The 16,325-nt window shown below is 48.8% G+C and overlaps 1 protein-coding gene across 3 annotated transcripts in view; it reads left to right on the forward strand.

The window, feature by feature from the left end:
- Tns3 (tensin 3) overlaps window positions 1-16,325 on the forward strand; it is a 227,164-nt gene that overhangs the window by 23,262 nt on the left and 187,577 nt on the right. Inside the window, exon 1 of one of the 3 annotated variants that reach the window (XM_055623846.1) lies at window positions 15,942-16,125. The exons of the other annotated variants lie outside the window; for them this stretch is intronic. Within the exon in view, the coding sequence (XP_055479821.1) occupies window positions 16,048-16,125 (78 nt within the window). The 5' untranslated portion in view covers window positions 15,942-16,047. Of the gene's footprint in view, window positions 1-15,941; window positions 16,126-16,325 lie in introns of those variants that run through there. 3 annotated transcript variants of the gene reach the window in all.

A 16,325-nucleotide genomic window follows, 5' to 3' on the forward strand; every position in this document is an offset into this window, starting at 1 on the left:
CTACATAGAGAAACCCTGCAGGTGGGATGGGGGAATCCTTGGACAGAGAGAGTTGAGAGTGAAGTTAAATAGTGTCTGGGTGAAAAATGCCTTTTGTGAGCTCTGGGAATACTAGGCTGGAAGTAATTGTGCGGTCCTGAGTAGTGCAGTATAACTCATCTCTTCCATGGGATGCTATGAACTTTTCCAAGCACGTTGATGGCCTACAGGGTGGTACTGACCCATGTTAGCCGGGTGCTGCAAAGGCAGGTGAGCGTCCGGTGTGGTCTGGGTTAGAGCCAGATCACAGACTGCTGATGAGCAGGGACTGTGGACTCTGCCCCACTCCACTTGCCCCCTGTCCTGTTCCTGATTGTCCTCTGAGGGCAGTAGATATAGGATGGGAGGACATAAGGCAGGTGGCATGTCTCGGCTAGGCAGTACCTCCCTAGGGCTTTCCAGATGTCATCCTTCATGGTAGCATGGTGCTCTCAAAGGTCAAAAAAAAATGAGAAGTTCAAGTTGAGCCAGTCTGGAATCCCAGTATCCAGAAGTCTGAGGTGGGAGGGTCATGAGATTGAAGACAGTCTGGTCTATGTAGCATGACCCTGTCTCAAGAAGGGGGTGGGTAAGGATGCACTTGGGTAGCAAGATATGAGGCATTGGATTTGATCAAACAAAAAAGACTAATAAAAACCCAGCAAACAAAGCAATAGCTGTATCGTTAGCAGGTTGATCAGTTTAACCCCCGTGAGGATGCCAGCCCATTCTGACCTCAAACCTGAGAACTCTGAAGTTTGACATCCCTGCATCTTCACATTCCGCCTCAGAGAGCTACTGCCCAGGCCCAGGTGCCACCACTCACCTTTATACTTTCTGGACCTGAGACAGGTAGGGCATAGAATGGATCCAAGGACATACCTTGTCTAGGGAGCCTCAGTACTCAGTGTGGACCCTAAAATCGGTCTGGGGACTTCCTTGGGGTAGCTCAAGTTTAAGTTTTATTAAATAAAGAAAAATTCTAGAATTCACATTTTGATTTAAAAACAGTCTGGGCTTCCTGCAGGCATCACTGTGGACCAGTCCCTCTTCCTCCTTAGCAACCATGGGCTTTTATAGGTGAACACAGCTCATGGCTCAAGGAGAGTCTGAACTTACCACTCACTCCGCCTTCTGCCTACTGCCTTCACTTCTGTGTAGGTGTAGGTGTGACTATGGGCGTAGGAATGTGTGAATGCATGTATCCCTGTGTATACACACAGATATGTATGAGGGCATGTGCATGCACATATGTATATGTGGATTTGTGTATATGCCTCTTGAGGACATAGAGGCTGACTTTCATGTCCCCCCCCCCGCCTTACTTCTCACCCCCCCCTTGCTTCTCACCTCACTCATGTGCTGAACTCTAGACAGCTTTCTAGCTTGGCAGGATTACGATAAACCCATCTCTAAGCATCTTTCCTATTTGTCAAATCCCTGTAGAATCTGTCTTGCAGCCAAAATAGCCTCAGGAGGAAAATAACTAACAACAAAATGGAATTAAGTGTGTCACAAGAATGTGATGAGCTGGGGTCTACACAAGTAAGTATTTGTGGGTAGCAAGGGCTCCCCTCTGCAGCATCTGTACAGATGCCTCCTTATGAAAACACCCTTTTGTGGATGCATCTGTAGAAGGCAGAAGCCGGAGGCTCCCTCCAGGCCCAGCTGGACCCACTGTTTCTTCACAGACACATGATGTAGAGTGTCCTTGCTTTGCTTTATACCACTTGAAGTTTGTTTTTTTTTTTCTTCTTCTTTCCTTTCCTTCCTCCAACTAATAGTCTTAGAAGGAAGGAATCCTTTCTTATTATTTCACAGTCTGGGGGAATCCATGACTAGTGGTTGCATGGTGTTTTCACCATGGCTTTGCTTCTTCCTCCCTCTTCCTCTTCCTCATCGTGTGTGTGTGTGTGTGTGTGTGTGTGTGTGTGTGTGTGTTTGACTCACCTGCCCCTGTTGCTGGTCCTTCCTTCTGCACTGTGCCAGGTATTTTCTCACCTCCAGACTCCTTGCTCAAGAGGCCCTGGTGGAGAGCAAGGCCAATGTCGAGAACACCTGCCAGATCTCCCCTTAGATTGTTCTGTTGTTTCTGCTTTGTCTCCCTGCCTGTTGACTGGAGACTGGCTGCCCCTTCTCTGGTGGCTTTTCTGGAGTTCCAGTATCTGTGCCTCTTGGCACTTGTCCCCTGACCTTCATATTTCAAGGTTCATTGCGTACTGTTTCTTCTGCTATCTCTTCTGCTTAGGAAACACCTGGCATTAGAGCAAGAGAGAACTGTACAATCCAGATCTAAGCCAAGATGGGCTTCCATCTCTAAGTCTGGACAGGGTCCAGCCACCACCTGGTCAACTGTCCCCCACTACTACCCCCAACTCTGGTTAGCATGTGGTTAGCGACTGGCTCTGGCTTCTTCCTGCTTCTGAGCCACCAGCAGCCTTGTCCCTTGGCTTGTGTCCCTAGATTCATGAGGTTTTTGTTGCCTATCCTTCCTTCCTGGCATTCCCTCTAATCTGTTATCACAGACAGTGTATCCAGAAAGAAACTTATTATTATTATTATTTAGTTATATTTCAATGGCACCTGGTTTTCCTTCATTGATGACTTTCTGTTCTATTTCTTTCCACCCCACAGGCCAGATCCTTATGCTGGCCATGGGATGCTGGAAAAGCTGTTTGAGGGTTCTGTCCCACACAGAGTCCCAATGCCTTTCTCTGACATGAGTGCCCTGTCATGTCTGCCGGGGCCAGCCCTCATCCATGACTTTGGTGGTGTTTGTGTTTCTTCCAGAAATCACCATATCAGCACTTGTAGATAAACTGCGGAAGCACCCTTGACTGACAAAGAGCTGCCCCTGTACATCTCCAGGCAAGCTATCTGTCATTTCCACTGCTTTCTCGTTGTCAGTAGAGCATCTCCTGTATCACTTATTGGAAATGGGAGGGTCCTGAGGAAGGGTCTGTTCCTGGAGTCCAGCAGTGGGTTGTGGACACAGGCCCACTGTTCTGCAGGGACTCCATGCTGTGACTTGCCTGCCTGCTGTGGTGGGCTAGACCCTCGATGGGGGCCCTCTGAGAAGCAGGGGCAAGCAGGGATGGAAGCCAGGGACCTTCATACGCCAGGCAAGTGGTGTGTACCACTGAGCTACACCACCAGCCTCTGATTTTTCTTTTTTTCTGGCTGCATAGTGTTAGATGTAGTGATTCCACAGGCTGTGAGAGACTGCAGTAGCTGTGTGGTTGAACCCCCTCCCCAATCATCTTATCCGTCTTATCTTAGGACAGCGAGTCTCCATGGCCTGGCTGCCTACCCTCTTGTCTCTTTGAGTTGTGCAGCTTTGCTGTAGTTCACCAAGCGCTCTCTGCTTGCAGCTGTGAACACTCTAGCCATTTCTGGTACAGACACACAGTGATGTCTGTGTCTGCAGTTCCCTGCCTCCTTCTTTGGTCCATTTAGCAAATAGGTCCAGTGCCATTTGTCTAGCCTTGGACTGGGGTGGGGGGACAGACAGGCACAACGGCGCCCTGGTAGAGTGAGACTCCGGATGTCAGACCATGAAGGATCGTGAATGGGGCAGTAAAGGCTCTCTCTGTCAGGATCCATCAGTAGTACCATTCACTCATTCATTCAGCACACCATAACCCTGTTCTAGTAGATGGAGTCCCTGGCTTCTTGAAGGTGCCTTTTCTGCATGACAGAACATCACTGTAGTGATAAGGACACTGAAACAAAACAAAAATGGATAACGGAGTACACACTGGCGGGGACTGTTCCCCATCAGTCATCACTTAAGACTTCCTGGAGGAGGTACATTTTTGTCAGAAATTAGAAAGAAGGGTGTAGAAAAGTGAGTTGATAGGGAAGAGCTTGCACAGGTCCAGAGGCAGCAGTTTGTGAGCAGACTAGACAACTGGTTCGGAAGGCAGGGATGAGGTTAATTTGGCCTGAGGGGGCTATGACTTTTTAAGCAAACCGATCAGATGTGGAAGGGGCTTTGCTGGGTTGTGTCTCCTTCCTGAATCCCCCATCCTCCCCAAGAAGAAGCTGGCTTTGGGTTCAGAGAGGTCAGCTTATTGGGAGAGGAGAGGAGATGAAGAGCCTTAGCTTAGCTTGTGATTTACTCTGCAAGGCTTACTGATGGACGTTTTGTGTGCACTAGAGAAAAGGAGAGCCTTCAGGCTGATGGCAGAGTGGTAGAGGACATAGTGGATGGGAGGAGCAATCTGAGGGGGAGCAGTTGGCGTGAGAGTCAGGGGTGGTGTTGCACTACTCAGTATTGTGGGGAGAAGGGCTGTCAGCTGATGGAATCAGTGGCTGCAAGGTGACAGTTCTGCCGTGTGCCCACAGTGGACCAAAGCTCTAGGACAAAGCTCACACTCCAAAGTTTTGGAAGGGCAGGTCATTGAAATAAGACATAGTAAGACATATGGTCTTGGAGACAGGTGTGCATAGAAAGTATGCACACACACTGCTGGAAACTGGGATAAGGTGAGGAGGGCAACTGGGGTTCAGTGAGGAGGACATGAGCATTCTTTCCTGGTCTAAGAAGCTGTAGAGAGGTGGCGTCTGAATGTCTCAGTGCAATGTGGTGGGACAGACTGCTTTGGGGGGCACAGCGGTTACTCTCTACAGGTGTCTTCAGAGAAATAAAGTGGGGTTGGGTGGGAGGGTCTGAGTGGGGTTGTGTTTGAAGGCTGTGATGCTTGGTAGCAGGTTTTATTGTGGAGGGCAGGGAGGGAGGAAAGTGATGAGTTATGAGGTCCTGGGCCAGCACCGCATGACTGGAGGCACGAGGCTTGCGCTCTGCAGTACACACCTAAGTGCCCGGGTGCTGTTCTTCTGCACTAGGCGTTATTTGAGTTGTGTGTGTTGCTGTTACAGCTGTACAGCGGGGAAGACTGAGGCGGCAGTGTAGACCTAGGGTTATGTTCAGAGCTGGAAGTGGTACCCTTGGCTTGCGGTCCCACTGGCCTTCACCTTTCATTCTCAGACAGCAGGAGCACAGCGTAGTCTGGTCTGCTGGCTGGTGGAACCAGTAATGACAACCTGGGAGGAGAATCTTCTGGTGCCATGTCTCCCTGTGTCCTCCACACTTTGGGCAGAAGCAGGTCTTCACTCCTGATGTCTATCGCTACAGCAAGGAGAGATGTTGGTTCTGCGGTCCACTGCAGATGCTAAGCTAGGAATCAGTTCCTAGGCTGAAGTCATTTTGGAGTTCTAGGTACCTTGAGTCCTCTTGGTTCTTCCTTCTGCTCTTTGCTCCACACTCCCTTCTTTCAGCTTCTGGGTGCTCTTCTCATCAGGGTTCCTTTCTCCCTTTCTTTTTCCAGAGGATGGGTGGGTCTCCTTAGTCCCTTTAGGCTTAAGGGGTCTCTGCCCCTCCCACTCCTTAGTAAACTCTGGTATTCATGAATGGAGAAATGGTCCCTAAGCAGCTAATCAGCAATTCAAAGGGCAGCTGATAGGAGGCCTTGCATTCCAAAGACCTAACCCAGGGTGTAACCTCCACACTGGGGTGTGGCCTCCCAGTGACAGTCACCTTAAACCTAGTGGCTGTCTTTGTTGATTCACACACTCACTCCTTCTATAAAGGCAGCGTTTGCCAAGCACAGCCCCACGAGAAGTGGTCTGAGGGACACAGTAAGAACACCCACTCCACCCCTTGGACGATACTGGACAGCAGTAAAGGGGTCTTGCCCAGCCAGCACCCCCACTCTCCCTTAATGTGAGGACAGTGATGGCCATAAACTTGTTCGTTTTTTTAATAAAGAAAAGATTGCCAGTCCCGTGATAAAAGTATCTGCTCTTTGGGAGGCTTTCCTGCCTTTGCTGAGTGTTTGTACAGGGATGAACACTTCCCGATCTGAACCTTAAGGCCTGTGCCATGACAGGGGAGGGAACAGCGGAACAGCGGTGAGTGTGGTAGATTTCCTGAACTATCTGTGAACTATATGTGAAGGAAAATGCTGACTCACAGCCCCATGAACAACAAACTCACCTTTGAAGAGTTTGATATTAAGTAGCTAAAACTTTTTCTGTTTACGAAAACAAAAAAGGGGGGGTGAGGTCGGGGAGTTGCAAGACACTGAACAGAGCCCCACCATGACTGCCTGATTAGCATTCACCAGAAGTCTTTGAGGTCAGTCAGCAGTAAGGAGGAAAGAAACCGTGACTCAGAGAAGTTAATATTAAACCTGTCATTGCACAGCCCGCCTTGCTGGAGTCTACCAAGGCACTCTGCTCTTTGCAGTATGTGCTGCCAGCTTCCCTTCAGGCATGGCTGCTGGGGGAACGTGCCAGGCTCTGGGCCTCTGTTCCCAAGTCCACTGCTCCTAGCCTGTCAACTCAGGTGTAGCTGAGAGCCCCATGGGAGATTTCAAAGACACACTGAGTCTGGAGACCCCCAGGATTCGTGGTGTGAATTATCAGGGTCAGCTGGTTCAGCTTGGGATGTTTCTGTCTACCCCCTTCAGAGGGTCTAAGGGTCAGCGTGGCCCCTCTTGACCCTGGGTGGCCCCTCTGATGATGTGCTATGTTCTCTGCTCAGGGTCTGTCCAGATGTGGCGTTGTTGTTGTGTGCCGGCCTCAACAGAGGTTGGGTGGTTTCTAGTCTGGAGAGCTGAGGAGTTATGAAAGGACTAGGGCTAATCCAAGGGACTCCTTGTGGACTCTGGAGCGGAGTGGGTCTCCCTGTAGAAGACCAGCTGTGCCGGCCTTACTCTGGGGCTGGCAGGAGACTGGGTGGAGAGCGGATGGACCAGGCATAGGGTCTCCTTAGCAGACTGCCTGGGAAACTGTACAGGTTTTCTTTAAATTAGGTTTGATTCCTAACTTTCATTTGTTAATTCAGACATACTAATTGTACATATTCATGAAACACATTGGTGTGTGTGTGTGTCTCTCAGCTCTAGCATGATGTTCTGATATGGATATGCGTTACATACTGATGGCAGTGGGGTAATTAGCATATCATCATCTTAAATGTGTAATTTTTCTCTGTGGTGGAGCATTGAAACCCTCTATTTTGCAGCACACGGTATGTTATTCTCAACTATGAAAGTCTTCCGTGCAATAGAAAACCAGAACTTGCTTGCACCTAACAAACTTTGGTCAATATCCCCCCCCCCCCCCGCACCATCTTCTTGCCCCTGTCCAGATGGTGCTAACCAACTCTCTACTCAGTTCTGTCAGGTTGTTCTTTCACAATCCATACATAAATGAGCTCCCATGGTGCTTGCCTTCCTGTGCCTGGCTTATTTCATTAACCAGAGTTCCACCTAAGTCGTGGCAAATGGCAGGATTTTATCCTTCTTTAAATACCATAGGATGTTTGTTCTACATCCTCCTCCATCAATGGCCCCTTGTCTACTCATTCATCAGTGCCCCCCCCCCCCCAAGGTGATTTCAATCTACTAGCTGCACAGCTTTGAGTCTTAACAAGTTATTAAGCCTCCCGGACCCACTATTTCTACTACTTTAAATTTATTTTATATGTATGAGTGTTTTGCCTGCATGTATGGGCACCATATGTGTGCTAGCACCTACAGGCTGGAACTGGGGTTACTGATGGTTGTGAGCCATCTTGTAAGAGCTGGTAACTGCACTTAGATTGTTGCTATCATTGTCCACCACCACCTCCTCCTCCTCCTTTTCCTTCTCCTCCTCTTCCTTCCCCTTCCTCTTCTTTTGAGACAAGGTCTCGCTATGTGTCTCTGCCTGGTATGGAATTCCCTGTGAAGTCTAGGCTGGCCTTCATTCATAAGAAATTGGCTTGTCTCTGTGTGTAGAGTGCTGGCATTAAAGACGTGCCACATCTAGTTTATAACTCTGCTTTTTAAAAGTGGGTCATGATTCTACAGGAGTTGTGTAACTCAGCGTGGGGCACATGGGAGCATCTGACAAATGTACAAAGTTTTTAAACGCGCAATGATCAAATGAACCCAAGACCAAAGGCTCAATGAGTGAAGTGTTTTCTGCAGCACCTGCTTGGGTCATCCAGCCTCTCTTCCGCCTTGGTTATGAACACAGTGTGCATATTTCACATTGCCCTTGCTGTCTTGCAGTGACTGGCCAGTGAACACAGGATTGCCTGAAACAGTGCAGATTCCAGTCTGTTGTATGAATTTCAGTGTTTTTAGTGTAACACAGTTTTCTGCCCTTATACAAACATAATGGTCTAATTATTGAAAATGAAGATTTAGTTTGTGCTATTTTCTTCTAGTGGGTGAGTATCAAATCAGCATATTTGACATTATATTGTGTTAGATTTTTTTCCTTTTTTCAAATTTAAAAAATTTTATGTATACGGGTGTTTCGGCTGCGTATATGGCTGTGCACCACTGTGTTTGCCCATTGCGCTAGGATGGCAGAAGAGGGCATTGGATTTCTGGGATTGGAGTTGTGAACTTTCAAGTAGGTGCTGGTGATCAAACTTGAGAGCAGCCAATGCTCTTAACTGCTGTGCCGACTCTCCAGCTTCAGAAATTTGATTTTAAAACTGCTGTTTGAGTTGCTGGCTTGAATTTAATAAATGATTGTTAAGCAAAGGCCAGGTGTGGGATGCATGTCTTTAAGCCCAGCACTGGGAAGGCAGAGGCAGATGGATCTTTGTGAGTTTGAAGCCAACCAGTGCTTCATAGGGAGACTCTGCCCCAAAAAACAAAAGTAAAATAAAATTGTTAGGTGAATTTTGGCTTGTGATGATTTTAAAATCAAAAAAGTCAGTTAATTCTGGAAAATGTTGAAGATGCTCTTTATCTAGCAGTGTTGAATGTTTAGTCAAGAGTTAGTGCTTTGTATAAAAATATAAGCAAACATATCCACTCATTAGAATGCATATTTGCTTTAATCCTTAATCTGTGGTAGTAAGTATGCCAATGAATTGCTTCAAAATAAATATTTTTATGTTTCTTATAATTAAGTGTTTGATTTGTAAATTTTATACACCTAAATCTACAGGGTCAGGTAAAAAAAAGTTTTCAGGTGGAAAGGGGTCGCCAGTGGGGAAAGCTTAAGAAACCCCAGTCCATTATGGAGAATGTGCCATTAAAAATGTGGTTGTGGTCTTATTAGGGGAAGAAGGCGGGATTCCCATGTGTCTTCGTTTTCCCTTGCCAGGGGTTATGTGTGTCCTAGCTGCCGCTCCCTGGGATTGGAGGTCTGTCGCCCCAGGTCGTTGAGAACCCTTTGTTTTCTTTCTGCTTGGTTGGTTCAATGCACGCACAAAAAATTGCTATACATTTATTGTATATAGTAATTGGGCATTTGCTGTTTCAATCCCTTTACCCTTTTCCTATAGCTGTTTTCCCATGGGGTGGGAGAGACTGTATTTGGGCAGATGTCCTGGTTTGTTTGGGCCCTGGGTCACAATGCTCTAGGAGGGTGGCTTGGGAACAGCACTCTTGTGTTTAATACCAAAGGGCTGGGAAGATGGCTCAGCTGTTAGGACTGGTCAAGAGGTCTAGGGTTCGATTCCCAGCACCTCCATGGTAGGTCATAACTGTCTATAACTCCAATCCTACGGGGATATGATACCATTAGTCTCTGAGGGCACCAGGCACACAAGCTGTGTGCTGACAGACATGCAAGCAAACACCTATACTCACAAAGCAAAAGTACAAAAAAAAAAAAATAGAATGATAAGCATAATCTTTAAAAAAAAAAAAAAAAGAAAAGAAAAGAAAATTTAACATTGTGGCATTGACAAATCTTATAGGACCAGATTGGGCCTCCTTGCTATGTTGTGTCCTCATTTGAGGTGGGCTGCCTAGGCCTGTCTGTTGTTATTGTTTATATGAGCTCATGACCCAGTCACCTCCACAAGGCTTTGCCTCATACCGTAACCTCTTTGAACGCGAGGATATTTACCCAGACATTCGAGGGGACAAAAACATTGTGGCTGTGCATGGTATCCTTTCACTTCATCTAGGCTGTACTTGTGAGGGATTTATAGCCGCATATGCCCAGGTCCTTAGGTTTGAGGTACTTACTTAACTTCCCTCCCTCCCTCCCTTTGTGTTTTTGTTTGTTGGGTTTGTCTGTGCCTGCCCTGGCTATCCTAGACTTGCTTTGTAGAACCTTGACCTCACAAAGAACCACCCGCCTCCTTAGTGCCTGAGTGCTGGGATTAAAGGTGTGTCCCACTATGCCAGCCCCTCCCCCCTTTCTTTTTTTTTTTTTTTTTTTCTTTCAGATAGGATCTCATTATGTATCTCTGGCTGGCCTGGAACTTGTCATGTTTACCAGACTGCCTTAAATTCACAGAGATCCACCTACTTCTGCCTCCTCTGTTCCTGAGTGCTGAGTTAAGGGTGTGTACATTGTACCTGAATTGCTTGCTGGTTTGATTTGAGGGAAGGTCTTGCCATCTAGGCTGGGCTAGGTTGAGGGAAGGACTGTAGAAAGGCCTGAGCCTTTCCTGATTCATCTTACTGGCCTGGCCCAATGCCTCGTACCTGCCTCCTTGTCCTTTATCTTCTCTAACTGACCAAGAGGAGGGTCAAATCTATATATCTGGCTAAAGAAGAACCCACTGCCTAGGAGCAGAGGCAGAGGAGCTTTATACTTTATGTCCTTAATGGACAGTTGCTGTTTGACTGGGGAAGGAAGAAGCCCACAGTGAGGATGAGATTTGCAGGAATAGCAGTTTTTCTTTACTTCTCTAAGTCAGGGGGAAGGAAGTCTGTGATGGGAGAGAACAGGGGAAATGGAGCATGTTTCCTCAGCACTGGTGGAACACCCTGCTACCATGTCAGAAGTCACCATCTGTTGTTGACTAAGAAGCCCCCAGATGTGGCTGTTGTAGATTGACAGTTGGCCCTAACCTGTTGCCCTGGCTGTTGTCTTGACCTCTGTGACCAGTGAAGACATGTTGCTGGAACTGGCCACACGAACGTCCTTCCCTTGAAGGCACTGGCTTTGGGATTCCTCCCAGATGCAGTGGATGCTCAGGCAGAATTTTTGAGGAAAAGTGTCCCTTAGGGGAAAGCGGTGTTAAGGATGGCAACACATAGGCTGCTGTCCCACATTCATCTTGGTGGTAACAATCACTTTCCTACCACATATCCTGGGTCACACCTTAAATGTAACATCTTTAGTTTGTTCTCTGGCTCTTCGAAGTGTACTTACTGTTTTTAGTGTATTTCTGGGGAAGGCTTGTAGGGGGATCAGGAACTGCTTCCTGGTTGTGTGTCCTTGACTCAACAGTGAGTGAACCCATGAGATCTTGTGCCCCATATTCTTAGAGAGGCTCTGCCATGTTAGTGAGGTAGAGAAGGCTCTGGGACCCTCCAAGGACTCTGGGGGGTAGAAGGTGTCAGGGCATAGTGACTTGTGGTCAGTACCGTGGCAGGCACGTCATGTTCCTCTGTAGGTGGGATGGAACAAAAGCTGGATGCACTAGGAAATGGGGAAGAAGGAAGATATTCCAAGAGAGGGTTTGACCCAGGTCTGTGCTTGAGCAAGGCCCAGATTTGAGGGCCTTGGGACAAGGAGAGAAAGCCAGGCTTCGGGATTTCTGGAGATAAGAGCTCCATAGCTTGTTGTTAGCACTGGCAAAGGATTGCCTGATCCAAGGCCATAGTCATCCTAACCTCTTGATTGACATGGGCTGTCTACCACCTTCTCAATCTTAGACTTTTCCCCTTTTACAATGAAGGTACTGTGTGTAGGGTTCTCTATTCTCCAAGGAGATGGGTGCTAGAGGATATCTCTTTTTGCGCGTGACCCCATAGTGGCCTCCCCAGGATGGGTGGAAGCTGGTCTTAACCCTCCCTTACAAACTCTGTACAGTCTAACCCTGTCTTCTCAGGGCTCATCCCTTCCTTGCCCTACCAGGTGGGGGGTGCTAACTTCGCAGTCTTTGACCATTTTATTTGTAACAGTGGAGATTCAAGGACTCCATTACCAGTGGTTTGCAATACAGTATTTTCACTATTTCTTTTGCAGCTAGAACCCTTTGAGGTTTGGCCAGTAGGAACCTCTTTGGACTGACTCCCATGTCCTTGTGGTGTGGTCTTCTGTCATTCCTGTGGGTGAGACCTTGACACAGGGCTCTGTTTCTCTAATCCTGACCCCTGTGGACAGAGCTGGTGGTGTCTGTTTGTGCTGCTTTCACTTCTCAGTGTACCTATGCCAGGGGATGGGATTTGCTGCTGCGCCACTGTGTCTGACTCCTGTACAATGTTCTCTCTTCTCCAAATAAGACAGGAGGCTCCAGGCTTAGTCTTCCTGTAGGTATCCAGTTTCTCATCACGTCTCTTCCCTGTCACCTTGTGTTCACATTTCACATTTCCAGGCCTGCTGTTGCCAGAGGGCACCCTGCTGTGACTCTCCCCTAAGACTGAAAACCATCCCTGCACACACTCCAGACTGTTCTCCATGGCCACAGCTGCTCTTCCGGGAGATCTTCCTAGTGCTCCTAGCTTAGCATCTGCTGTAACCTCCACATAACTTGGGGTCCAGCCTGGCTTAGCTGGGGTTCCTCCTGTCACTGCTTTCTGCCATTCTGCTTAGCTCCCCAACATCTTTCCTGCACCCTGTCTACATACAGCTTTGGCTTCACATTAGCTGTCATGTCTGGCCTACTAATCCAAACACATCCTCACTTCCTCTGGTGCCTGGGGAAATGTCCACCCCTTCCAGATCTCAGCCCACGAACTGAGGTCTTACATCATGCATGGACACTGTTCCCTCCTGATGGTATGTGCTCATGGACTCCTCAGGAAATGATTCTGCAGCTGAACGAGTGAACGCATGAATGAGTGAGTGTAACAGCAGCTTCTAGACCACAGTGACATCTTTCCAAGGGAACCACAGATTTGACATGAGAAAATTTGGCTGCTTATGGGCACATGTCCTCAATTCAGCCCTAGTTTTCTTTCTTTTTTTTTTTTTTTTTTTTCAAAACAGTGTTTCTCTGTAGCCTTGGCTGTCCTGGAACTAGCTCTGTAGACTAGGCTGAACTCAAATTCAAAGAAATATGCCTGCCTCTGCCTCCTATGAGTGCCTCCACCATCCGGCCAGTCTGAGTTTTTAATTCTTGGATAACATATAACCTCTCTTCCCGAGGGCTACCAAAATGATGTCTCCTTTGGTTGTGTAGCTTTTCCTTCTGCCTTTGTAAAAAGAATGCTCCTGGGGAGCAGGTATAGTCAGAAGCCAAGGAGAAGTCAATCTGGGCAACGGGAAGCCTCAAGGAATGGGACAAAACAGAAAGAAAACAGGAGGCTGGGGAGAAAGATGTCTCTCACTGTTATTTGCAGAGCGGGGATGAAATGAGTCTGCCATTCAAGTGTTAGGTGGTCATCAGCCACCAGAAGGGCTGGCTGCGTCTGGATTTTCCAGCCCCCATGGATCTGTCTGTCCACAGCTTTCTTAGGATGTGGAGAAGGGTGTTAGTGAGCAGCATTGGTGGCCAGGGAGCAGGACACTGACGGACCTTTTCTCATCCGCGTTCATACTCCACCGAGCACTGCTGCAGTGTACAGATGAGCAAATGAAGAGGGATTTCCTCTGCCATGAATTCCACTCAGGGGAGGGAGATTATTAACCACTGGGGAGGTGGGAGGTGGATCTTCAGTGGAGCTCAGAAAAAGCACTCATTGTCAGGTAGAAAAGAGAAAGGGAACAGAAGTCAGAAGAGAGCCCACAGCTCACAATGGAAGGAACTGAGAGGTTGGAGCCCAAATGGGAACCTGCTTGAGGGATCAGGGGAGGCCAAGAAGATGGATGGGAGAGGGGCAGCCTGATGAAGAGACTGTAGGCAAGTCTCCTGGTTTCAAGGTTTTGGACTTTGTCCAGGGTCCTTGGGGCTGAGACAATCCATGTTGTTGTCATGAGCTGGAAAGTGTATCACATTCACATAGTTTATAACTATAATAAAGAGTAGGCGTTTTCTGAATGGTGTATTCTTTTAAATAACTTCCTGCAGGTTCAGGTACACCTGTAATAAAGAGCCACCTTCTGATGTTTGCCTCCTGTGTGGCAGGCCTGAGTGATGTCTTGGTATTCCTGCTGCTGGGATCACAGACACGAGCTGCCACATTTGGCAGCGCCTGCCTCTTAGTGATAATTCTGTGTGGACCCCAGGGTGTGCGGAGCCCATGCTCTCCCTCAGAGAGCGCTATCGCTTTAGGGCCCTGTGCCTTCATTTCTGAATTCAGATTCCTTCTGCTGGGTCTGTCAGCACCCATATTAGTAAGGCTTGTGGCTGATGTGGCCAGCCTGCCGAAGAAGGGCTTGCATCTTGCACAGCTGCTAGGCAGGAGAGTCACTGCCTCCTACCTTGTCTTGGGTTAGACAAGTGATTGCATTACTCCTATTCTCAGGAAACCCCAGTCAGTAGAGGCTAGAGATGGTGCATGTAGGAATATGACTTATAAAAAGTAAGGCTTAAATAAGTGGATGCAGAAAACAAGGAAGAAGGGACACTGAAACAGTGAAAGGTGAATGCAGAGAAAAATAAGTAATGATCTCATTTGAGGGGGAGGGGAAAAGAACTCATGTGTCTGCTTGGTGATGATAACTGCATGAAGAATTGGAGCCCAGGATGGCTCTTAGTAGCCTAAGATGGTGTGTATCTTAGGCAAAGTTTTGGTTTTCTCTCTTTCTTTTAGTTTTGTAGTTCAAACTTGAAGAGCAGCCACCGCTACTCCACTGCAGAAAGCGAAGGATGGATACTTAGTGCCAGAACCTGAGAGCTTGAATTGATGGCTGGAATTTGCACATGTGGTAACCATAAAGGCCCATGCAGCCCACCCAGACTGCCCTCCCATCTAAGGCATTTGGGCACACAGACTCCAAGTTAGAGTGTGAGATTCACAGAGACTGGGCTCTGGGACACTGCAGGCTATTAGAATGCCACATGGGTTGGGCTTGGTGCCAGGGGGCACTGAGCCTTCAGGCTTAGAGCTACATGCTAAGTACCCTGGTACTCCATTGCAGGGATCTCCTCTGCTACAATTGCTTCAGCTTGAACTCATCCATCTTCAAGGTAACCTCTCCCCAGTCTGGGATGTTAGACTTGCCTTGTTGGAAGCCGCTATTGAAATTGCTTTCAAGGACATAGCTCGTGTAGGTTAACAGGCCTGGAGAAGGAGAAGGGCTTCTTTGTCAAGAGCGTGTATCCTCATGGCTTTTTAGAGTGACCTTCGCACTTTCCAGGCTCCTGGTTTGAGTTTCCTCCACCCCAGGGACTTCATCCCCCCCCCCCCCTTCTCGCCCCCTCTAGATTTCTAAGGTCTTTCTGAAATCCCAGACCAAGGATGAAAAGACTGAGATGCTATTTGTCAGGATTGTCCAGAAGCTGAAGGCATTGAGATGGAGAATGGGCACCCATCCATCCCATCGAGGATGCAAAGTAGGCAGGTCACTTGCTTTGGGCTTTGCCTGAAACCCCAGCAAGCTCACCCCCTTTAATTTTAAAGCCTTAGAAGCAAACTAGTATAAAGTCCCCTATGCCTCAGCGTTTTCCCTCTCCCTACTTCAAATGCACTCCTAGTGTCGATTACCGGTAAATACTTCCCAGGGCAGATGCTGAGTGGACTGGAGACTAGTCAAGATTTTGAAATGCCAAAAGCCCTGGGAACCTGCTGCGTTTTGATTCTCTTAAGCCCCGGGGCCAGCACGCCTAGAGGTTTGAAATCCTAGTAATGCCGAACCCCGAGCCAAGCGTCGGTAATTCCAGTCAGATGGCGGCAGGGAGGCGTCCCCCCACGCCGACCCCTCCCTCCCCCGCGGGAAGGCGTTTCGTCGCCCACTTCTCCCGCGTCTGGCTGAGCAACGGTGCCCCGGCTCTGGGCTGCGGTCTGCGGGGGAGGGCGGGCTAATTCGTGTCAGATGGAGGAGGGCCGCGCGGGGCGCGCCACTCGCGCCTGGCTTTTGTTCCCGGCGTCTGACTTCTGACGGCAGGAGCTTTTGCAGAGCCGGCTGAGACGGACGAGACCCCCCCCGCCCTGCCCACGCAGGACCCTGAGCCGTCCGTGCCCCGCGCTCGGCCGTGGACTGGGGGGCCGGACCACAGGGGCGGCCATGCGGTGGCGCGCGCTGGCCCCGGGCCCGCCCGCGAGGTTGGCGCGCGAAGCCGGGGCGCGTGGGCGTCCGCGCCAGGTGAGTGCGGTGTGGATGGCTGCTGGGGCCCCCTTGGGTCGTCACGCATGTGAACGTCCCGGGTGGGTGCGCAAGGCCTTAAAACTCGTGGGCCTGTGAGCGCGCGTGTGTCCTTGCCTTGCTGGTGCGCGCTTCTCTGAATGTGTGCTGGGCTGTGTGTGTGTGTGTGTGTGTGTGTGTGTGTGTGTGTGTGTGTGTGT

Source organism: Psammomys obesus, unplaced genomic scaffold (genome assembly GCF_907164565.1).
Source record: "Psammomys obesus unplaced genomic scaffold, mPsaObe1.curated_primary_1811, whole genome shotgun sequence".
Taxonomy (NCBI): domain Eukaryota; kingdom Metazoa; phylum Chordata; class Mammalia; order Rodentia; family Muridae; genus Psammomys; species Psammomys obesus.